This window comes from Sus scrofa, chromosome 3 (genome assembly GCF_054392235.1).
Source record: "Sus scrofa isolate SSC_HxYL_T2T_F1_AM1 chromosome 3, Sscrofa_HxYL_maternal_Yorkshire_Landrace_v2.0, whole genome shotgun sequence".
Lineage (NCBI taxonomy): Eukaryota > Metazoa > Chordata > Mammalia > Artiodactyla > Suidae > Sus > Sus scrofa.
The window spans coordinates 34481769-34506599 of NC_139385.1; the positions used below are offsets into that span (position 1 = coordinate 34481769).

At 47.5% G+C, this 24831-nt stretch overlaps 1 protein-coding gene across 14 annotated transcripts in view; it reads right to left on the bottom strand.

The window, feature by feature from the left end:
• The window catches only part of NDE1 (nudE neurodevelopment protein 1), a 35298-nt gene that overhangs the window by 2127 nt on the left and 8340 nt on the right, over positions 1-24831 (bottom strand). For 10 of the 14 annotated variants that reach the window (XM_085017502.1, XM_085017504.1, XM_021086166.2 and 7 more), the window contains 8 exons: positions 19616-19765; positions 18445-18570; positions 16397-16550; positions 11526-11674; positions 5778-5914; positions 3532-3711; positions 2001-2092; positions 205-356 (listed from right to left, as the gene is read on the bottom strand). In XM_085017502.1, the coding sequence (XP_084873628.1) occupies positions 205-356; positions 2001-2092; positions 3532-3711; positions 5778-5914; positions 11526-11674; positions 16397-16550; positions 18445-18527 (947 nt within the window). In that variant the 5' untranslated portion in view covers positions 18528-18570; positions 19616-19765. Of the gene's footprint in view, positions 1-204; positions 357-2000; positions 2093-3531; positions 3712-5777; positions 5915-11525; positions 11675-15061; positions 16551-18444; positions 18571-19615; positions 19766-24831 lie in introns of those variants that run through there. The other 4 variants (XM_021086167.2, XM_021086170.2, XM_021086171.2 and 1 more) reach the window with 3 other exon arrangements.

A 24831-nucleotide genomic window follows, 5' to 3' on the forward strand; every position in this document is an offset into this window, starting at 1 on the left:
GCCGTTTGCCCAACGCAGAAAATACCACCTACCTCTGGCTCAAGGTGCGGGTAGAGAATAAGGCTCGCTGACATCATCCCGCAACTCTTACCAAGCGGCTATCGGCCAGGGCAGGGGGGCGGGTGGGGTGGGGGGTGGTCAGAGGCTCCAGCGGGAGCGGACAGGTTCTTGAGACACTGACCAGGAACAGCAAAACGTACTGACCCTTTATCACCCAGAGGCACGCTGGTGCTGCCTGGCCGTCGGTCGCCGCCATCTCTGCTCTTGCTGCCCCGACCTGAGCCTGGGCCACTTGTTCGGTTTGGGGACTGATCGTACACGAAGTTCCGGCAGGATGCAAGTTTGGACTCCAGAGCCTGGAGAGAGATATGCTTTCACCTTTCAGGTTCAGGACAAGAACCTATACCTCCCACCGGAGCTCAACACATACAATAAATAACTTAAAAGACAGCGGTTCTCAAACTGGGTTGTGTGTTAAAATTCCAAAGTGTGGCGTTCCTGTCGTGGCTCAGCGGAAACGGATCTGACGAGTATTCATGAGGACACAGGTTCGATCCCTGGCCTTGCTCAGTGGGTTAAGGATCTGGCCTTGCCCTGAGCTGTGGCGTAAACTGCACAGGTGGCTTGGATCCCGCATTGCTGTGGCTGTGGCGTAGGCCAGTGGCTACAGCAAAGTGTTCCCCCTCTAAATTCAATGTACATTCAACTTGTAGACCTGCTGGTCTAAGATGTTTAGGTGCTTCCTGAAACCTCCACCTCTGCCTACAAGAAATAGGAAATCAACTTTCGGCATCATTCACTCTCTCGGTTACCTTGTTAAATAGGCACCAGGAGGTTTGAACAAGGTCTAGCCTCGCTGTAAACAGACCCTCTGGAAAACAAACCTGCAATGAGGTCACCCCAGGCTTCTCTAAACTCTAAGGAAGTATTAAAACCTCCTTATATGGTAGCAAACCAGAAAACTGAAAGCCAAAAGGAAAAGCATCAGAAACGAGTTGCAAGCTTCTAGTAACTCTGAATACATACATTTAAATTATGTGGCTTTCAGGCGACACGTTTCCAAATAAGAGAAACAGCCTCAGAGAATACCTATGTTATTTCTTAAGTACAAAAGACTCCTCGCCTAGTTAACATAAAATCTGCAAGTTTGTGTTCTCTGCCCTATCCTTTCAAGATTTTCCCTTCAACTCCCAGGGAAATTAAAAAAAAGAGAGAGCAGCAGAGTTCCCGTTGTGGCTCAGTGGGTTAAGAACCTGACCAGTATCTATGAGGACGTGGTCTTGATTCCTGGCCTCACTTAGTGGATTAAGGATCCGGCGATGCTGCAAGCTGTGGTGTAGGTTGCAGATGCGGCTCAGATCCGGCTCAGATCCCGAGTTGCTATGGCTGTGGTGTAGGCCAGCAACTGCAGCTCTGATTTGACCCCTGGCCTGGGAATTTCCATATGTCACAGGTGCGGCCCTACAAAGCCAAAAAGAAAAAGAAAAAAAGAGAGAGAAGGCAGCTGCCAAATATTCTCAGTTTTTTCAAATTAGAAAAAATATTGGGAGTTCCTGTTGCGCTCAGCTGTAATGAACCCGACTGGTATCTATGAGGATGCGGGTTCAATCCCTTGCCTCGCTCAGTGGGATACGGATCCCGGGTTGCTGTGACTGTGGTGTAGGCCTGTGGCTACAGTTCCAATTTTACCCCTAGCCTGGGAACCTCTAAAAAGACAAAAAAAAAAAAAAAAAGGCATCTTGTCCAAATTTTCCACATTGCCAGGGGAATGATATAGGGAAAGACAGATATACCCAGGATCAGAGGGCAACTTGCAGTCAGCTCCTGGGTGTCTGTCAGAAACAACATCCACAGAAGTGCAGTGATTCTAGGGGACATGAGAGCCAGGGCTACACCTGCACCTCGGGAGGCTCTGCCAGGGGGAAGGAACATATGGTCACCCCTCAAGTATGCTGAAGATAGGAAGCCACCACCCGGACCCCAGGGAAGGCCCCTCTTACCCCCACTTTCCGAAGCAGGTCGCCCACGATATTGAGGGCTGATATCCGGGCCGCCGGTGTGAGGGGGGTCCCCCCCGTGGAGTCATCCAGACCTGCATGTGAAACAGAAGTACTCAGAACACCAACACACACTCAGAAGCCTGTGCGCTAATGTCTCAGAGTGTGAAACCTGCAGGCGAGAAGGCCCTGTCCCACGATGCTCCCCTGCCTCATTCAATTGTTTGCTGGCTAATGCAACAGGAGGACTCGTCGGCCATTCAGTGTTTATCTTTACATGCTGTTCTTTAAACAAAATTAAAATAAGCCCTCTTAGCAACAAGATCCTGCTGCACAGCACAGGGAACCACATCGAGTCACTTGTAATGGAACATGATGGAGGAAGATGTGAGAAAAAGAATGGATATATATGTTTGACCAGGTCTCTCTGCTGTACAGCAGAAATTGACAGAACGTTGTAAATCAACTCTAATAGAAAAATAAAAATCTTTTTTAAAAAGCCCTCTTAAAATTCTAGGAATTGCATATAGTTAATTAACATTAATAGCATCTTAACAAGCCCCAGTGGTTAAGGGGGCTACGCCTCAGAGCCTCCTCTCTCCAACGGAGGGCTCACAGACCCACAGGACCAGCGGCACAACTGGGAGCTTGCTGGAAATGCGGAATCTCAAGCCCCGCCCAGACCTGCTGAGTCTGAGGTGCATTTTTACAAGGGGCCCAGGTGAGTCGTGTGCAAATTAAAGTGGGATTCTGGGAATCTCACATTCTCTTCACGCTGGGCCCAAGTTCAGGGACAGGCAGCATGTGATGGTGTCGGCCGGGGACCCAGCCTCCCATTCGCCAGCTGTGCGCTGTCAGGCCGATTCCCGAACAGGAGGCTCAGGCGCTTTGTCCATCAAACAGGGACAGCACTCACACTGCTCGCCTCCTGGGCCACCGTGTGAATCCAGCAAGGGCACATGTTTATACAAAGCACAGCAAGCAGAGTGATGGGCACATCTTGAGCGCTCTATACTTGTCTATTATCATGATGTGCTTTTAAGTGGCCCCATCAGAGTCTCACAGTTCATCAGTCAGCAAGAGGGGCCACTCAAACTTCTTGGTTTTCACTACACAGCACAGGTTATGCTGGGCCCAGTTCTAGATGACATATTGCTGGACCCACAAAATGCTTTTTAAATTTTTTATTTGGTTACTGAAATTTTTAATTTGGGAGATTTTATATTCAACAAGAGGATTTCTGGCTTCTGGTGAAGAGGGGAGTGTCTGCTGGGTCCACACCTCTCATGATGGGAGCAGGGCTGCCCTCTGGACGAGGCGCCGCTTCTCTAGTTCTCCGCAGACTCCACGACTCCCTACTGTCTCACATCCAAGAGGCTCCTCCCACTTACCTCAATGGTCTGCCCCCATGAGCAACTCCAGTTTGCTCACCGATATAGAGCCTGGCCCAGCTTCTCTTTCACCAGGGTCCACCCTGGTTCTCACCTTGGAAAGCTTTGTGAGGCCAAGAAAACCCGATTCCCATCCCCCTTACCACGTCTGAACGTCCCGGGTGTATTCAAGCTGGAGCTGGGTCCTCGGTGAACTATGGGGGTGGACGGCACGGAGCCAGTGGCCTGCACAGCTGTGTCTGTCCTTTCAGCCTCCACCGAGCTGGGCATGGGGGTCCTGGGTTTCTCCTGCTTCTGCTGCACAGCCAGTTCCTGCCGCAAATCTGCGCCAGGAAAAGGATACAGATTAAGTCCTTGCTTTGGGCGATGGGGCGGGGGAGGGTCCACAGTACACCCGGGTCAGCAACAACTACTGGAGTGGAAACCTCCCCTTTGGAACCCGGAATGAGGCAAACCCCACAGGCTTGCAAAACTACAGTTTTTGAGTAAAAACAAAAGTTTTTTTTTAAAAAAAAATTTTGTTTTTAAATCATGGCAGTGATACACTAATGCCTGTGGTACTGGTTCAAGAAAATTCCAATGGATCAGGGTATATAAATACTAAGTGAAAACATGCTTTCCCAACCCATCTCCAAACGCTCTTTCTCACACATAATCATTGTAAAATGGGGGGAGGGTTTTTCAATCCTTTTTCTCCACATTTTCACAATACAGTTTATAAGTATGTGAATATTTTTTATGCATCTAATTTCTACTAAGCTTCAAGAGAAACATGTATCTACTAGCTATGTATTTTCCCCTTTTCAGTTCTATATCCTAACAAGCCTCCTAAGACTACATTTAATCTATACTGTGCTTAACACTCCACAAAATAACTCTATGGAATTTATGTAAGCACTTCATTACCGATGGGCATTTAGAGATAATTACCTTAAAAATTTTTTTTAATTTTTTTTTTAAATTTTTTCCATTAGAGCTGGTTTACTTCTTTTTTTAATTTTAATTTTTATTTGGCCATGCCCGCAGCATGTATAAGTTTCCAGGCCGGGGACTGAACCTGCGCCACAGCAGTAATTCAAACCACTACAGTGACAAGGTGAGATCCTTAACCCACCACACCACAAGGGAACTCCAAGAAAAGCTTTTTTTAAAAAGAAAAGTTTATTGGAGTTCCCACTGTGGCACAGCAGAAATGAATCCGACTAGGAACCATAAGGTTGCGGGTTTGATCCCTGGCCTCACTCAGTGAGTTAAGGATCTGGCACTGCCGTGAGCTGTGGTATAGGTGTCAGACACGGCTCGGATCTGGTGTTGCTGTGGCTGTGGTATAGGCTGGTAACAAGTACTGATTAGACCCCCTAGCCTGAGAACCTCCATATGCCTCGGGTGTGGCCCTAAAAAGACAAAAGACAAAAGCCAAAAAAAAAAAAAAAAAGAAAGAAAAGTTTAAGGGTTTCCTTGTTGGAGTTCCCCTGTGGCACAGTGGCTTAAGGATCCAGTGTTACCACTGCAGTGGCTAGCGGGGTCACAGCTGTGGTGCACGTTCAGTCCCTGGCCTGGGAATTTCCACATGCCATGGCCAAAAATAAAATAGTTTTTTAAAAAAGTTTTTTGGAGTTCCCATCATGGCTCAGCGGTAGTGAACCTGACTAGTATCCATGAGGGTGTGGGTTCAATCCCTGGCTCAGTGGGTTGGGGGTGCGGCCTTGCTGTGAGCCGTGGCGTAGATCACAGACTTGGCTCAGATCCCATGTTCTATGGCTGTGGTGTAGGCTGGCAGCTACAGCTCTGATTCGACCCCTAGCCTGGGAACTTCCACATGCCGTGGGTACAGCTATTAAATCCACCTTCCACTGGCTACACATGAGACACCAGATGAATGTCATAAATAATTAATTGGGACTTTAACAAAATCTTTTATGGACCCAACTGGGTTGATCTGCTCATGTCTTACGGTTAGAAAGCTCTACCTCTGGAACCACTACCTCCAAAGAGCAAGCGCTGCTGAGATTCCAGGGTTCTGAGCCACACCTCTCAGCTGCCGTTGGGTCACCAAAGTAACAGGCCGGCTAGCAAATCCTTCAACAGGCATTTTCTCCCCACAAAACCTCATGCTCCTGCTGAGCATGAAGCTGGTGGTGGGCTTAAATACCCACAGGGGGCCTGTACAGGGCTGGAGACTTCTGACCATCTTAGCATGGGGTGGGAGCACCAAGGCACAGCTTGCCCCATGTGGTCCCTGCCCTCGGACCAGACAACCCATGTGCCAAGCAGGGTGAGGATTCCCAGCAGAGGTAACGCTGAGCGATGCTATGGGACAGGACACCCTCAGGTAGGGGGAGGGTACAACGCTGGTGAGACACACAAGACAGAGCCAAGGCCACCTGACCTCTGGCTTCATCCTTCAGTCGCTGAACAGATTCTAGGAGATTCTCCTTCTCATCCAGTTCGCTCTCCAGGAAGGCATTTCTCTCAATGGCTTGATTCAAGCGCTGCTCAAAGTCCTCCAGAGACATGATGGTGGCCCTGGGTAGAAGACAAGCAAAGCTGTCCAAGAGAGCCAACAGCACAAACAGCCTACGGATCCAGGAGACGAGAGGGTTACCCACACAGGTGTGAGGACCAGCACTGGCTCTCCCTAACCCCACAGAGCCCAGCAGACTCCCCAGGCTTCTGGGGCCCGGCTCTTCCCCTGCACAGTGCGGAAGGGCTCAGCTCACGAGGCGCCTGAGGGTTAAATGAGATCATGTCCAGATAGGACTTAGCAATGAGCCCAGACCTAATGAGGACTGCAGACAGGCCCCGGACCAAGGCCAGGAGCAGCCCGTTCCATCTTGTCTCAGAGACTCAACGCAATCGGTATTCCAAACATCCCACCCAAACTCATGTGCGACATAGTAACATGCATTTAAATGGGCAGAAGAGGCCATCTGAATCACTCAGTGACCTGAAAAGTTAAAAAAGTTCAAAACGCCCAGGCCCCCAGCTACCCTAACAACCACTTCTTTTGGAGCGTGGAGACAGTCACTGGAATGCCATGTTAAAGGCACTGAGAAGGGCTGCAGTAAGGAAGTCTGTTTAACTCTGGACAAGCTCCCTCCTCTGGGCCTCAGGTTCTTCACATGCAATGTGGGGGCAGCAACAGCCCCTCTGCCTGGAGAGGGCAGGGAAGTAACACTCAAAGCCCACAATGGGTGTTCCTTTCAAATGTAAACAGGGCACCAGCAGTTTTTCTGTTTGTCTCCAGAACACCTTTAACTCCTGCTAATTGTAGCTCACAGTGATCAGAAGCATCTATTTGGGAGTTCCCATTGTGGCACAGCAGAAAAGAACCTGATTAGTATCCATGAGGACGCAGGTTCAATCCCGGCCTCGATCAGTGGGTTAAGGATCCAGCCCTGCCGTGAGGTGTGGTGTAGGTCGCTGACGCAGCTTGCATCCTGTGTTGCTGTCGCTGTGGCGTACGCCGGCATCTGTAGCTTTGATTGGACCCCTAGCCTGGGAATCCCCATCTGCCGCGAGTGTCACTGAGGGTGTGGTGGGCATGTAAAATGGTACGGCCACTGCAGAAAACAGTACAGAGGTTCTGCATAAAATTAAAAGAGGACTTCCCATTGTGGCTCAGTGGTTAATGAACCCAACTAGTATCCATGAAGACATGGATTCAATCCCTGGCCTGGCTGAGTGGCTTAAGGATCCGGCGTTGCCATGAGCTGTGGTGTAGGCGTTGCCATGAGCCGTTGTGGCTCGGATCTGGCATTGCTGTGGCTGTGGTGTAGGCCGGCAACTGTAGTTCCGATTCAACCCCTAGCCTGGGAACCTCCATGTATCACGAGTGCAGCCCTAGAAAGCAAAAAAACACAAAAACTAAAAATATATCCAGCAAGCACACTCCAAAAGAGTTAAACGCAGGAACTCAAAGAGGTATCTGTACACTCCTGTACACTGCAGCATTATTCACACCGGCCAAGAGGTGGAAGCAAGCCACATGTCCGCTGACAGGTAAACGGATAAAGAAAATGTGGTACAAACATGCAATCGAATATCCCACGGCCTTAAGAAAGAAGAAAATCCTTGTCACATGCTACAATACGGATAAATCCCAAGGATGTTATGCTAAAAGCAGTCACAAAAGGACATTCACATGTATGATTCCATTCACATGGAGAATCTATAGTAATCAAAATCACAGACCCAGAAAGGAGGAGGTGATTACCAAGGGCCGGAGGGAGCAGGGAGGAAGAATCAGGGTTTAAGTTGAAGAGGAGAAAGTTCCGGAGAGCTGCTGCATGATAACGTGGATACATTTAACACTGTTGTACTGTAACGCTTAAAAAAGGGTAAGGTGGAAAATTTGATGTTACGTTTTTCTTTTTTGGCTGCACCTGCAGCAAGTGGAAGTTCCCTGACCAGGGATCGAACCAGCATCGTGGCAATGACCCAAGCTGCTGGAGTGACAACTTAACCCACTGCACCACAAGAGACCCCTCAATGTTAAGTGTTTGGGTTTTTTTTAACCATGAAAAAAATCCTTCTTGGAGTTTCCGTTGCGGCTCAGTGGTAACGAATCTGACTAGTATCCAGGAAGATGCAGGTTCGATCCCTGGCCTCGCTCAGTGAGTTAAGGATCACATGTTGCTATTGCTGTGGTATAGGCCGGCACCTCCAATTGGACCCCTGACCTGGGAACTTTCACATGCTACGCATGCAGACCTAAAAAGAAAAAAAAATTCTTTTTAATACCTATGTAACAATAATGCATAGAAGAGTAAAACTAGAGGAAACCAATTTTAATCTTTGCAGAACATTCTGGCATCTTAGCGCTTGCAAATTCAACCACACAACCTTTAAGGAAGGCATTTGATTTTGAGTTACCTCCAAATAGGCCCTGAGCCTTTCAAGGTTATTCTTTCACGAGGCTATCCCCCTCCACAGTTAAAAGGGAGTCATTTAGTTTTACAGACATTCAGTGGAGGGACCATAAGAAGCAAACGACTTATGGTTGTGTGGTCAGGCCACCCAGGATGGCTATGCTCTTGGAGTGCCCGCTGTGGCGTATAGGGTTAAGGATTGGGCACTGATGCAGCTGTGGCGTAAATCACACCTGTGGCTCAGATTTGATCACTGGCCCAGAAACTTCCATATACTGTGGGTGTGGTCAAAACAGAAAAAAAAAAAAAAAAAACCATGGCAAAGGTAAACGGAGTTCACAGAAAAAGAGATAAAGTTATTAAATATATGAAAAGGAACTCAAGGTCACTCACAATTCAGAAATGTACATATTTGTTGTCTATTAGATTGGCAGAAATCCAAAGTTTGAAAAATGCTGTTAGTGAAGCTATTTGGAAAACAGGAACTTTCTCATCAGTTCGTTGTGAGAGCAAACTGGTACAAACATAGAGAACAACTGGGCAAAAACTATCAGAATCACATATGCATATATCCTTTGACCCCGTAATTCCACTTCTGGGAATTTATTCTACAGACATACATCTGTGCAAGCAATGCATATCATTCTCTTACAGCAATGCCTATCATCGCAAAAGAATGGAAATGCAGCCACAGGGAGATGGATAAATACATTCTTACGAATCATACAATTCCAACCATACAAGAGACTATACACTTGGGGGGGAAAAAAAAAAAAAACCCAATAACAAAGAAAGCTCTGTGTCCTACTACAGCAAGACCTCCAAGATCTATTATGTGACAAAGCAAGATGTACAGCAGTGTGTAGAGAATGCTCTTTTGTGGGGGGAAAAAGGAGAAGGGGATAACACAAACTTCTATTTTATTTGCTGGACTTTGCGTTAAAAAAAAAAAAAAAAAAACTCTATCCCTTTTAATGTTATTTTTGAACCATGTGAACGTACTAGCTCTTCGTGATAAACTGCACTATTGGTCCCAGCTCTTCATCCTCCCTGTCTCCACACCCTAGCTGTGGGTGAATGTCCTTTCCCAGCCCTTGACGTGGCATAGCAGTGTGACCTGCTGTGATCAATGAGATGTGGGTGGAAATAATTGTATGCCAGTCACTTGCCAGAAACCAGAACACACTATAAAGCCACAGTAACCAAGTCACTGTGGTACGGGTAGAGTAATTCACAAATTGCACAATGGACTCAGAGAATTCCGAATGAGATCCCAGAATCTACAGTCAGCCTTCCACATCTGTGGGTTGTACATTTTTGGAGTCAACGAACTGCCAATCAAAAATACTCAGGAAAAACAAAACAAAACAAAAAAAACCAGAAAGTTCCAAAAAGCAAAACTCAAATATGCCGCTCTCTAGCCACTATTTATGTAGCATCTAAATTGTATTAACTATTATAATTAATCTAGACATGATTTAAAGTTTATGGGAAGATGTGCATAAGGTAGATGTAAATACTACACCCTTTCAAATAAGGGATTTGAGCATCCGTGAATTTCCAGGATCCACAAGGGTACCCATCTCCCATGGAGACCGAGGTTAACATACGACAGAGATGAGCTCAAAGAGTAGAAAAAAGATGGAGTGTTTAATAAATAGTACTGGAACAATTGCTATCTACCTAATGAAAGTTAAATGGGACATATATCATACTAGATACAAAAATAAATTTCAGGTGGATTAAAAGCATAAGTTAAAACAAGAAAAAAAATCTTGCAAAAAATTAGCAGAATACATGCATAATCAAAGGATCAAGATTTCCCTACTAAAGCCTGGAAAAGTAGAAGCTAGAAAGGGAGACAGAGTTGATTATCTAAAAATGGAAATTATTTGTATGGTAAATGATGCCACCAAGTCAACAGACAAAAGATTATTCTATAAAAAATATTTTCAGAGTTCCTGTCATGCATGGCACAGTGGAAATGAATCTGACTAGGAACCATGAGGTGGGGGTTCGATCCCTGGCCTCGCCCAGTGGGTTAAGGATCCGGCATTGCCTTGAGCTGTGGTGCAGGTTGCAGATGTGGCTCGGATCTGGCATTGCTGTGGCTGTGGTGTAGGCTGGCAGCTGTAGCTCCAATTAAACCCCTAGCCTAGGAATCTCCATATGCTGTGGGTGTGGCCCTAAAAAGAAAAAAAAATTTTTTTCAATGTAGGACAAAAATCAGTAGCAAAAAATATACAAAGAGCTCTTACAAACTTAAAAAGAAGTTCCACTTCTGCTGATAATAAGATAGCTCATATCAGACCAAATATCCTATAGATTACAACTACAAACTCTGGGTAAAATGAAAAAGACAATGATCTGAAGACACTGGCAAAAACTGAAAGGGAGCCAACACTCGAAGAAAGGAAACAGCAGTGGGTAAAATTTTGTATCTTTATAAGCTTTGTGCCTAAGGCTCCAGAGAGAGAAATCAACCACCTTGGGAGTTTCCTGGAGGCCTAGTGGTTAAGGACTTGGCACTGTCACTGCTCTGGCTCAGGTTTGATCCCTGGCCCAGGAACTTACACATGCCATGGGCAAGGCCAAAAAAAGAAAAAGAAAAAAATAATAATAATAATCCACTACCTTGGGGGAGTCCCAAATTCTGCATATACACTCTTCCTACATCAGGCTGACCCCTGCACCATGCACATGCATGGTCAACTTGAAGCAGCCTAGTTAAGGCTAAAAGAACCAAATTTCTATTGCCCATCAAGGGGAGACACAGTTTAGAGTGTGAGTTCAGCCCAGTTAACAAACAAGAGAAAAAAAATAAAATAATGGAATCCATAGTTTTTGCAACACAACATTCATAATGTCCAGAATATAATCCAAAATTACTAGACACATAAAGAACAAGAAAATGTGACCCAAACTCAAGAGAAAAGGCCATCACTGGAAATCAACCCTAAGAGCATCTAGATTTTTAGAATTAGCTGAAAGGGATCTCTGTTTTCTTTTAGTTGGCCACCTCACAGCATGTGGAGTTCCTGAGCCAGGGATCAGATCCAAGCTGCAGCCACGACAGGCCGGATCCTTTAACCCCCTGTGCCTGGCCGGGAACCAAACCTGCCTCCTGGCACTGCCTGAGTCCACTTCCTTTGAGACTCTAGGACCCATAGGGCACTGGCTTTGCTCCCAGCTGAGCTCCACCCTCCACATGGTGCCTGGTATCCAGAGACAAAGGTTCCCGAACCTCTCTGTCCTTCCCGACATACCGTTTGGCCCTTTCCAAGTCGTCGTTGGCTTGCTCCAACTCTCTGATGTATTTCTGCAGTTGATCTTTAATGGCTTTTGTCTGGGCAAGGTCATCCTCCAAGGCCGAGATCTGCCGGTAGCCTTCAGAATGCTGCGTTTCAAACTTCTCCTGAAGGACAGAATCACGCTGAGTGAGTGAGCTAGGATGCCGGTGAGTAAGTGTACCACCCTTCCTGTCACCTCCTGAAACACTGATAGTTAGTCCTGGGACACATGCTGTCCTACCGCAGCATACGCATGTCACTCTCGGCCACCAAGCATCCATTCCTCCCCCACTGAACTGCCTGCCGGCACCCCCATGTCTTTAGGGAACTTCTCGCTCCCTTATTCCAGGGTCTTTATGGGACCAGCCTTCCCACACTCACTCAGGAGGTTTTGCCACAGCCAGGGGACAAGCCTAAGCTCCATCAGGAGAACCTTCTGCCCCCAGACATTGTTCCTAAGCAAGTGACAGAGGATGGTGGTGGGAAGAGGAAGCTGCCGCTCAAGCGGTCAAGTCCCAAGGGCTTCCTGAGCATCTTGGACACCGCCCCCTCCCACACTGGTCCCTGCAGCCTCTGGTGTCAAGAAGGCCCCAACGATCTTCAAAGCCAACATTTTGTGCACGGTGCCCACAGCCACAGAAAGCCATCTAACCTCCCCCAGCCTCATCCACGAGGGCAGCACCTGTGCACTGCACCTGACATCCCTGGGTTCCAGAGCATCAGGAACCACATCGATGCTGCTGCTTGTGCCTCACAGGAAGAGCAGGACATCAGGGACTCAGTTTGGCAACAGTTTTGACTTTGTGACCCAGGACACTCACTCTCCCTGCAGCATTGGGGAGTTAGAAGGAACTCTTGGGACTCTGGGAGAGGAAGGGAAAAAAACCAAAACACTAAAACTGTGGTTTTTACCAAAAGAAGTGTGATCTGGCTGTTGCCTTTTTTTTGGGGGGGGGGCATGTTGCTAAGGCAAGGAGTAGCCCAGATGACTTCTAACAAGCCGCTGCTGCCCAATTAAAAGCAGTTAACATTCCCCACACGCTTGCTCTGCGCCAGCCTCTGGCCATAGACACTACTCACGGTGCCTCCCTTAAATGCCATTTCAGAGACATGGGGACCGAGGCTCAGTCACTTCATCAGCCCAAGTCAACTGGAAGCAAATCCCGGACCCAAGGTCCAACCCTATCCACCTAGGCCTGTGCTCTTAGAACTACCTGGCTGAACTGCCCTCAAGCGCTTCCACCAGGTCACGGAAAACTGCACGCACACACACTCACTCACTTTTGCTCCAGCTCCTCTTTGAAATCACCTTCTGTCATCAGACACCCTTCCCACTTTTCCTACACACATGAAAGGAAACACTAACTTCCCACAGGAAAGGCCCACGTCTAATCAGAAAGTTAAAAAACAGGGCGACTCCTCTTCTTGACTCCGTCGAGTAAACAAAGCTGTTGCTAGAAACAGTCTGGAAGCCCCAGGGAGAGTGACATAATGCTGCCCAGGCCAGAGAGGCGTGGTGAGAGCTGCTGTGAAAGGAGAGTGTCCGCAGAACAAGCAGATTATTTACAGGGCGAGGACAGGGAGGGGGGTGTCACATCCTCACGCTGCTCGGTCCCCCCTGATACTCTGTTTCCTGGCTGTGAGCAAGGGAAGCCACTCCGCTTGGACCAGCAAGGGACAGACCAGGCCCTGGCACGGGTGAATTCCCAGGCGTGGCTCTGGTCACCTTGCACCTGCAGGTGGGTGTGCCCCCAAATAAAACAGGAAGGTACAGCATCCTAGGTTGTTGACCTAGATTCAAACACAGGTTCCAAGAGGACGCAGTTAACAGCCTCGTCCACCAGCATCAAGATTCAAACGCTGTCCTTTGAACTCGGGCACATGAAAAGCTGTAGCGCTTTCATCTGGGGCTAATTATAATAAGCTGTCAGCTGATGGAGGCATCAATAGACGCTCTGTGTGGTCCCTCACAAGCTTTTTTATTCAACTGGCGATGAATAAGCCAGTTGTCGACAAGTCCAACGCAGTTGGCAGTTTGACGTTGTTTAGGTGAAGCAGCACGATGTGCTGGGGGCAGTTCTTCACTCCAGGTCTGTTCCCTCCCTGCTCTACACCCTGCGTCTCGTGCACCCGCCATGTGGTTGTAGTGAAGGGGTCTTCTGCAGGTTCAAGGGCTCAGGCCGGAAGTGGTTCATTACTTAGCAATTGCTTGGTACTGAGCCAGCACCCACGGAGGTCGTTCTGCCCACCCGGAACCATGGTTCATACCATCACCCATCCTGAGCCCCCTTCAGTGTAAGAGCTGTTAACAATTCCCCAGTGCCTAGGGTGGGGGTCAGGCTGCTGGCAGAATAAGTGGCATAGGCCAGGTATAAGGAGAAAAGGCCCTCGGCCCCCAGGGTCAGAGAAGGGGACAGGGAGGGGGAGCAGGACAGCCGTGAGGACTGGGACCAACTGCACAAGGCCTGCTGTCTTAAGTGATCACAACTCAGCTTTTTGCTGGTGTGGAAGAAGGCCAGCCCCAGGTGGCCAGCTCTGTCAAAGGAAGATGAAAGGACGTCGGAAATCCTGGTTTTTCTACAGGAAGCCTCACGACTTTTAATGCTCAGAGTAAATATTTTAAAAAACGCTAAAGAGGTAAATTTTACTCTTTATAAAAGTAAAAGAATAAACTAAGCTAAGCATCACTTCTACTTTACAGCCTACTGCCATATTTACAGGGAAGTGTACAAATGTGTGCAATTCACTTTGAGATGCACTGGAAAAGATGGATGGACAGATGGATAGAGAGGTAATAAAGAGCAAGAATGGCAAAGGCCAGGAGTTCCTGTTGTGGTGCAGTGGAAATGAATCTGACTAGGAACCATGAGGTTGGGGGTTCGATCCCTGGCCTCGCTCAGTGGGTTAAGGATCCAGTGTTGCCTTGAGCTGTGGTGTAGGTTGCAGATGCAACTTGAATCCCCCGTTGCTCTGGCTGTGGTGTAGGCCAGCAGCTGTAGCTCCGATTCAACCCCTAGCCTGGGAACCTCCATATACTGCAGGTGCGGCCCCAAAAAGCAAAAAAAAAAAAAGTAAAGGCTATTGGTAGAGCCTAGGTGGTAGATATACAGGGATCCACCAGCAAACTGTTCCAACTATACTATGTGCTTGAAAACTTTCATGATAAAATGTTGAATAAAGACCACTAATGGCTGAAGCAAACACCTATGGGCCAGACGGACCCGTGGATGCCCACGTTGGGCTCCAGGGTCTACACCATGAAAGCTTATTTATCATCCGCTGCTCAGCTGCCAAGGACTATGGTGTCTTTCCTCTGCTGCTCCCCATCCTTCAATCCCCAAACATCTGCCAGCCCCACTTTATCCCGTGTGCTAGGAAAGCCAGATTCCCAAGGTCCACTTGACACTCATTCTTGCTCGTACCTGGGGCAGGTCCATACTAACTCTTCCTCAAACCCCTGTGGCCCAAGCTGCTGACTAGACACGGAAAGACAGACAGACACACACACACACCTTCAAACACCAGATCAAGTCCCTCCCATCTCCTCCGTGACTGTCTCCAACCCATGCACATCTCTCTTGGGAGGCTCTCGCAGTCAGCACCAGGTAATGGAGCATCTCTTCCCTACATGCTTCTGGTTGTCACGTCTCTCTTCCCCAGGAAGCTTCCAGAGGGTAAAGGCCACATCTCCTTCCTCTGTGCATCACGCCTAGCCCCGGGCTCACACTGCAAGGTCCTGACGTGTTCCCCGGTAGCTCATCCAAATTTACATGAGGAGCTTGGTTTAAAAAAATAAATAAAAAATAAAGAGTTCCCACCTCGGAAAGTAAAGAATCCAAGTGCAGCAGCTCAAGTTGCAGCTGAGGCTCAGATTCAGTCCCTGGCCCAGGAACGTCCATATGCAGTGGGTGTGGGCATTAAAAAAAAAAAAAAAAAGACATGCAGACAGGCCAGGGCCCCACCCAGACTCCCTGAGAACGGGAATCTCAGGGCCGGGTGGGTCCAGGCTGCTTGATGTTTATGAATCCGGCCAGGTGGCCCTGCCTGGCAGTGAAGGCTGAAAGCTGTCTCCAGGGCACAGTGTGATACTTAGTGATCATCTGCTGAGCCCTATGTGGTCCAAAAGGCAGTCTTTACCGGCAGAGCAGTGGTTCTCCAGATACTCGGTGATGTCTGCAGATTTGTTTGGTTGTTACAACTTGGGCAGTGGCGGGGGAGGGCTTGCCACTGGCCTCTAGTGGGTGGAGACCAGGGAGGCTGGTCACAAGGCAAAACTCAGCCCTCATAAGGGAGAATTAAGTGGCTTCAAATGTTGATACTGCCCAGGTTGAGGAACCTGCTCTAGACCGGGACTGTCCAACAGAACTTTCTATAATGATGGCAACATTCTACAGTCTCTCTGTCCCGCACTGACACCCGCCAAAGACCTGTGGCTGTGGAGCACTTAAAATGCGGCTAGTATGATGGAGGAATTGAATTTTTATGTATTTTCACTAACATAAAGATCAGCAGCCACATGTGGCTGGGGGCTACCTAACACACTGGACAGCATAACCCCGGGCCTTGTAACATAATCAACAGCAATTCCAGCAATGCTCCATCCTCTAGAAAGGTCTACCTTCCACCTGCCTCAACGGATGGTCACCAACAGCCAAGAACAGCCGTGGGACACGTGCGAACCTGCTTCTTACAATGTGCCTCCTCCAGGGGTGTAAAAAGCCCACATGCCACACGTGCCTGGCAGCCAGGGGGTGGGAGGGAGCCCCGGCCACGTCTGCAGCCTCCCTTTCCAGCCACAGACCCTGGAAGCCCATCCGCACCTGCCTGGGCTTCCTCTCTCCCCTCACCTTGATGGTCTCCAGCTCCATGCGGAGACGGTTATTTTCCGACAGCAGGTCCCTGTTCCTGGTTTCGATCTGCTGCAGCTGCGTCTCCAATTCAGCTTCGTATTCTCGGCTTCCCTCCTGGAATTCTCGCAGTTCCTCCTGTGTATTCTCCGCCCTGCAGGATTCCCAGATGTCTGCTGATCACTTGACGGAAGGCTTACTTGTTGCTACTGTGTTATATGTGGATCAATTCTTTTTTTATTTTTAATTTCATTTTTAATTTTTTTTTTGGCCACACCCATGGCATTTGGAAATCTCCAGACCAGGGATCTAACCCGCACCACAGTAATGACCTCAGCCACAGCAGGGATGACACCAGATCCTTTAACTGCTAGGCCACCAGAAGACTACCTGGATCAGCTCTTTATTCAACTGCCTTTTGAAGCAGAAACTTTCACTATCCTTGCTGTTCAGATGAGAAGGTGAGGTGCAGGCAAGATGAGTGACTTGTCTCAAGGTCAAACAACAAGTGAGAAACAGAGCTTGGACTTGTATCCAGGTATGCCTGGCTTCAAAGCCCTTTCTTAACCAATTCGCTCTCCACTCATTCATTCCCACATGTATTTTTGGAGCCCAACACGTAGTAAATATACTTTGGACTGTGTATTCTCCTCAGTTTTATGTATAAGCAGGAACTGAATCATACAAATATTCACTGATCACACCACTATACGTCCCGATCCCATACCCCAAACAGCCAATTCTAGCTTCTCAGTCCTTAAAATTCAAGGGATATCTTTTTTTATTTTTTTTGTCTTTTTAGGGCTGTACCCAAGGCATATGGAAGTCCCCAGGCTAGGGATCAAATTGGAGCTGCAGCTGCTGGCCTGCACCACAGCCACAGCAACACGGGATCCCTTCTGTGTCTGCAACCTACATACAGCTCACAGTAACGCCAGATCCTTAACCCACTGAGTGAGGACAGGGATCGAACCCTTGTCCTCATGGATACTAGTCGTGTTCATTAACCACTGAGCCATCATGGGAACTCCCTAAATTATCTTTAAATCAAACTAAGAATAAAGAAATCACAAGTTCCCACTGTGGCTCAATGGGTTAAGAACTCGACATACTGTCCTTTAGGAGTAGGGTTCGATCCCTGGCCTTACTGAGTGGGTTAAGGATCTGGCATTGCTGCAAGCTGTAGCATAGGCTGCAGATGCAGCTTGGACCTGGCAACATTGTGGCGGTGGCATAGGCAGGCAGCTGCAGCTCCAATTCCACCCCCAGCCCAGGAACTTCCATATGCCGTGGGTACAGCTACAAAAAGAAAAAAAGAAAAAAGAAAAGAACTTAGAGCAGCTGGTCTAAGACTTCTGGTGGAGGAGCTCCCACTGTGGCACTATGAGATCAGTGGCATCAGGTTGGATCCCAGGCCCAGCACAGTGGGTTAAGGGTCCAGCGCTGCCCCAGTTGCAGCTTAGGTCACAGCTCTGGCTTGGTTCTGATCCCTGGCCCCGGAACTCCATATTCCTCAGGGTAGCCAAAAGAAAAAAAAAGACCTTCCAGTGGAGATTACAAGAGTCCATAAGAGATAAAAAGCAACCATGTTAAACAGACACAGGTCCCAGATATAGGGACTGCAACATTGGTTTCAAATTTTAAAATCTGTAACAACCCATTCTGCCAGGCACAGAGAGTTCTTTCCCCACACATAAAGGGCAAGGGCAGACCGGATGTGGCACCTGGGAACTGACAAAACCCTGCCAGAAAATAAGTTGGGCGGTAGCACAGCCATTTGCTTAGGACCCTAGGCTTTGGGGTTCAAATTTCCAGCTCTGTTACTCCCTGGCTGTGTGACCCTGGGCAAGTTTCTTGCTTTCACTGAGGCTCAGTTTCCTCATTTGGAAAATGGAGTGAGAATGGTTTCTTCATGGGGCAGTGATGAGGTTTAAATGGGATGATGCATGCTAAGCCCTTCACAGAGCTTGACACATAGTAGGCCCACAATAAGTGGTTGCTGCCATCACTCTGGGAAGAAAAAGCCAGGTGAACTTTGGAGAACTGACCTCTGCTTGTAGGTCATAGCCAGGTCTTTCCAATAGTTAGCTTCTTCCTCCTCAGAGCTGAAAGTCTTCCCTGAGTCTTCCATTGTCAAAATGGGGGGAGAGATTACTCTTCTTGTCGCATGATGTCTAGGAGAGAAAATTTCAAAATTATATCCCATATCTGATGAAACAGCTGATCTTTAAAAGGGTAAAAAAAAAAATTCCTGGGAGTTCCCGTGTGGCACAGCAGGTTGAGGATCCAGCATTGTCACTGTAGTGGCTTTGGGTTGCTAAACCCTGGCCTGGGAACTTCTGCATGCTGTGAGTGTGGAAACAAACAAACCAAAACTTTATTTTATTTTTTTGTCTTTTTAGGGCTGCACCCACAGCATATGGAGGGTCCCAGGAGTAGGGGTCCAATCAGAGCTGAAGCCGCCAGCCTTCACCACAGCCACAGCAACGTGGGATCCAAGCCACACCTTCGACCTACACCACAGCTCATGGCAATGCTGGATCCTTAACCCACAGGGATTGAACCTGAATCCTCATGGATGCCAGTCGGGTTCATTAACCGCTGAGCCACAACAGGAACTCCACAAAAACCTAAACTTTAAACTGTTGGAATAAATTTGCCAAAAACCTAAAACTAAACCCGGAGAAAACACAGTGCACGTGCACAATACATTAATGGATAGATAAAATCTACCTGATTTATTACATTTGGGCCAGAGTGGGGGTGGGGACATCCTGCGGGCTCTAACTTAGATGACCAGGTGCCACCACTACCCCCATCAGCACAGACTGAGAATATAAGGAAAGTCTCTACGGCAAGGGGATAATGAACCCAGCCTGGCACAGTCAAAAGCACCTATGATACACCAGGATGCAGCATTGGATCTGAAACTCGGGTAAAGTCTGGGCTAACGACACAAGTATAAGAGTCCTGCATGTGCAGCTGGTTCTTCCCTTTTCCTTGTGACGGAACCTTAGGAGACTCTACTGAGGACTATTGATGGAACTCTGAAGAGCCAGGGTTTAAAAGCGGGGCAAAGGAAGAAACAGGAGTCACGGGAGACAGAGGAGAAAGAGAGTGAGAGAGAGATGAGAGCCAGAAGACTGAGCTGTCCTGGGAAGAGACGGTTTCAAGGCGGGAGACGGTTTCAAGGGGGGGAAGGGGAATGTTCCACAGTACCTGTGATGTAACAGAGAAGCTGGTGAGATAAGGACTGGAAAATATCCGGGAGACTCAGCCAAATGTTGGTCACTGGTGATGTGAGCAATACTGGTTTCAACACACAGGAGGAGGCAGGCGGGATCAGCTGGGTGGAGGAGTAACTGGGAGCTGAGCAAGAGGAAGTAGACAGGATTTTGGAGAACTGGGTGTGAGAAGAAAAGGAGACAAAGTAGCCAGTAGCCAGAGGGGAGCTGCAATGAGGGCCTTGGCTCTGGGGACTCTGAGCTACCCCCCTGCAGAGATCAGGGAACAAATTTCTATTAACCATCCATGGACTCCTGGCTGACTCCACCCGCCTCTCAGTTTAATAGCTTATATTCTCAATTTACGTAAGACTCTGAGCTTGTTGAAAAGTTAGGATTCTCATTAGGAATCCAAATGAGATCTCTCCACAGCCCCTTCTTTCCCTCAAGGGAGCTCATGGTTTTGTCTTGGGGACAAAAAAATATATACATAAATAGGGAGTCCCCATTGGGGCTCAGTGCGTTAAGGACCTGACAACGTCTCTGAGAGAATGCAGGTTCAATCTCTGGCCTCATTTAGTGGGTTAAGGATCCAGCATTGCCACAAGCTGCAGTGCAGATCACAGATGCAGCTCGGATCCAACCCCTGGCCTGGGAACTTCCACATGCTGCAAGTGCGGCCGTAAAAAAAATTTAAAAATAAACCCAATCCCTCACTGTGCCAGACATAACTAACAAGCTGTATATCTGGCTAAAAATACAAATCATTCTGCTAAATATGTCAGCATTGACAGGGACACGATCACCCACCTCTGGATCCCCAGCAGAAACTGAACAACGATACCTACATCCGAGCACAGCACTTATTGATAACTCTACAACTTGTTAGAGCCCATATTCACACCTTCTCTCCCTCCTAATTTCTCTCCCTTCCTCAATTTAGAGCAAACATGCCATGTCCCCACCCACCCTCTTTTGGGGAACAGAATTTCTCTTAAAGCTTGATCAAAGCAGAGAAGTTGGATGAAGTAGAAAGCCATTAATTTGCTGATTTTTTTTTCCAGTCCAACATTCCTTCTTCCATTTTTCTGTAATAGCACCCCAATATTCCCTTGGGGGAAATCAACCCTACACTTATTCCTTGGAGCTCAGATGGATCTGACATCATCTGCTGCACCTGTAAGAAGTTATGTGCTTACTCATACCTCTGGCATCAGTAACCAGCCAGGGTGGACCTAACGCAAAGCTGAGCTAATGGCAAGAGCAGTAGGGGAGGGCTCTGGCAGCACTAACCCAAGCACAACCAATGAAAAGGATCAGCCCAACCCAAGCTGAGCCAATGACTGGCCCAGGGGTAGAGAAGTAGACCTAACCCCAGCGGAGCCAATGGCAAGAATCAGCCTATTTCAAGTTGAGACAATGACTGGCCCAGGGCTAGACCTAACCCAAGCTGAGCTAATGACAGGGATCAGCTCAACTCAAGTTGAGCCAAAAACTGGCCCAGGGTAGACCAAACCCAAGCTGGTCCAGTGACAAGGGTTGGCCTAACCCATGCTGAACCAATTACAAAGATCAATCTAAGCCAAGCAGAGTCAATAAGTGTCCAGGCCCAGGCCTTTTGCAGACCCATCAAGAAACAAACTCTCTGGAGATGTTAACTAACCTAACGGTAGTAATTATTTCACAATATATATGTACCAAACCATCATGTGGTACGCCTGAAATTTAGACAACATTATATGTTAATTATATCTCCATAATGCTGGGGAAATAAGAAACTCTCTTTCCCTTAAGGCTCAGGGTGGTCACCTTGCTGTTACAAGGGAGGAGCCTGAGAATGAAGCCAAAACAGAGGAAATCAGGGCCAAGAGGTGAAGACACTGAGTTCTGACAATATCCTAAGGACACTTAGAATTTAAATGAAATCTCTCCAAAAGCCCCTTCTTTCCCTCAAGTGAGTTCACAGTTTTGTCTTTGGGACAGAAGAATGAACACAACCCTTCACTCCGTGAGGCATAATTAACAAGCTGGACCCCGTCATCCTTGATTTAAAGTTATGAGAAATACCTCCCTTTCTTGGTTGTACCAGCTGGGGTTGGATTTCTGCTACAAGAGAGGCTTAATGAATGTTTGGAGTAAAAGACCTTGCTTGTTGAAGGAAAAAAGGACAGAGTTTGCATGGTATAAATAACAATCACTACCACAGTGATTGTTCACTGTGGGTTCGGGTAAACCTAATTCTGGTAATGCCTGCTCAAGCCATAAGCTCTAATGAGCCAGAACATATCTGGTATGTAGCCACCCAATCAATGTCTATGGTGTTAAGAGCCTGGAGTCCATGCAATGTGTGGCTGAGTACTGTGTGGCTACAGATGGCCATATTAAGGATGGTCTCAACTGTATCGCATGGGAGGTGGTCTATGTATTGCAGGATGAGAGAGTGAGCAACAAGAACAATGAACACTGACTTTTCCTGCTGTTTGGGAAAAGATCATGCCCAAGTAATGAGTCCCTGCATACTTCTCTGAACATTCCCACAGCCTGACCGCTCCCTCACTTATGCCCCAGCCACACTACCTTCTTTCTGTTCCCTGAACACACCAAGCTTGCTCCCATCTCAGGGCCTTTGCACTGGCTGTTCTCTCTGCCTGGAATGCTCTTCCCCCAGATCTCTGCCTGCAGATTACCTTCTTGCCATTCAGATCGCAGCTGAAACGTCTTCCCCAGAGAAACTTTATCTGAATATCCCACCAAACATCTCCTTCTCTATCATATTAACATCTGCTGTTTTACCACTTTACGAGTTTTGGTTTTGCTTGACCTTTCCCCGCTGGAATATAAGCTGTTGAGCATAAGGACCTTCACTGCCTTGCTTTTTCATCCCCCATGTCTTGAATCGTGCCAGACGTATAACGGGCACCCAATGAATGTTTGTGAAACAAAGGAACAAAGGGGAAGACAGAGACTGACCACTTGCTGAAAGCGGATGTGAAGGAAAAGCAAGAACTGAGACCCTCTGAAGATGTTTGAGTTTACATCTGTACGTCCTTGAGACACTTAACAGGATGGGAAACGCCTTTTTCTCCCTCTGCACCTGAGTGGCATCTCACTAATGGGAAGCGGCTGGAGGACAGGGTGCCATGTGGAAACTAGCCCCTACCCAGGTTCACAGGATAAGGAGGATCTGACACAGGTACTGGAGTTTAATAACCTTCATCCTGCAGTCTTAGGACAGATGAGTCCTAAGGGGTCCTTAAAACAGTATTATCATGGCCAGGGAGGCCTAAAACTTAAGCCTCAGGGGAAAAAAGTGAAATTGAGATGTTTTAGGAGGTGCTTTCACTGTGGGAGAGGCTCTAATTACAACCCCTGCATTTAAAAACATCCCTGGGAAAGAGAAAAACTATGCTAGAAGCTAAGGGGAAAGAAATAACAGCTGAACTTCACTCTTTTATGAGATAGAAATATTAAGAAATCTAAGACTTTTTATTGTTGTTTTTCTTCTTTTTATTGCTTTTTTTGGTTTGGTCTTTTTAGGATTTTTTTTTTTTTCTTTCTGTCTTTTCTAGGGCCACTCCCGCAGCATATGGAGGTTCCCAGGCTATGGGTCTCATCGGAGCTGTAGCCACCAGCCTACACCAGAGCCACAGCAACACCAGATCCAAGCTGCGTCTGTGACCTACACCACAACTCACGGCAACACCGGATCCTTAACCCACTGAGCAAGGCCAGATACTGAACCTGCAACCTCATTGTTCCTAGTCAGATTCACTGAGCCATGATGGGAATTCCTGAAAATGTTCTAATGTTCATTATTCCCTGCCACAGACAACAGGTAAGATGATTTACAAAGGTTCCCCCTCTCCAGCATTATTTACTGAATTTTATCATCATCTTGTGCTAGGCATTTAATATACTCTTTCCAAACAACCTGGCCTTCTTTAAGCTGTACAACTGTAAGAGGGAGGTGGTTTGTAAAGGCAATCACTGGGCTTCTTAGGAGCAGAAACACTTGTACATCTTGACCATCCCCATAGGTGCAAGGGAGTGGCAGAGGCAAACCATACCCAAGAGACTTTGAATTCAAGTTCAAAGTTCCCTGCGGTTGCAAAGAGAATGACTGGAGGTCAGATGCACTCTTTGGTCCAAGCAGTCTTTTAAAAGGCATGGTGACAGGCAGGTTGTTTATGCTTGGTCACAGTATATCCAACTTTGTACCCACTATCAAAAAATGGGTACATTTATCACATCTGTGCTACTGGGATGTGACTTCCTAACTTGCCTTCTCAACACACCATCATGCCATTGTGACGCAGCAGCTCTGTGGTTACACCTGATGGCCACCTCTAATGTATGTATGCATTCAAGAACAAACTGGGATCAAGCGGTTCAAGAGGTTTTTCTTTTCTTTTTTTTGGCTGCCTCATGTAGCGACTTGATGTAGCATCTCAGTTCCCAGACTGGGGACTGAACCTGGGTCACAGGGATGAAAGTACCAAATCCTAACCACTAGACCACCAGGGAACGCCCGCTATTTCTATTTTGGGTAACGTAGATCTACTACCCCTAAAAAGTGTTTCAGGAGTTCCTATCGTGGCTCAGTGGTTAACGAATCTGACTAGGAACCATAAGGTTGTGGGTTCGATCCCTGGCCTCTCTCAGTGGGTTAAGGATCTGGCATTGCCATGAGCTGGGGTGTAGGTGGCAGACACGGCTCAGATCCCCGGTTGCTATGGTTTAGGCTGGCGGCTACAACTCCGATTAGACCCCTTACCTGGGAACCTCCATATACTGAGGGTGCATCCCTAGGAAAGACAGAAAAAAAAAAAAAGTGTTCCAAAAGCTTTTTTTTTTTTTTTTTTTTTTGAAGGGGGAGGGCATGTTTTCCATGATCAAACTTAACTGGAAAGTCTCAAAACACATTTGAGATACATGCCTTTGATTTCAAAACTCTAGGAAAAACAAAGCAGTCTTTCTCAGCTTTCCTCTTAGTGAAGAAAGCCCACACAGCTGGTCAGCAGCAATAGACACACATAAGCCACCGGGAATTAACACATAGCCCTTCTCCACCCCAAACCTATTCCTTCCCAATCAAAACACAGGGAAGAGCAGAAGGAAAAGGGAGGGAAAGAAAGAAGCTGCCAAAGGCCAGCACGTGCTCCCACAGCTTCTGCCTATGACGCAGGCTTTGCATTTTGCCAAAGCGACATC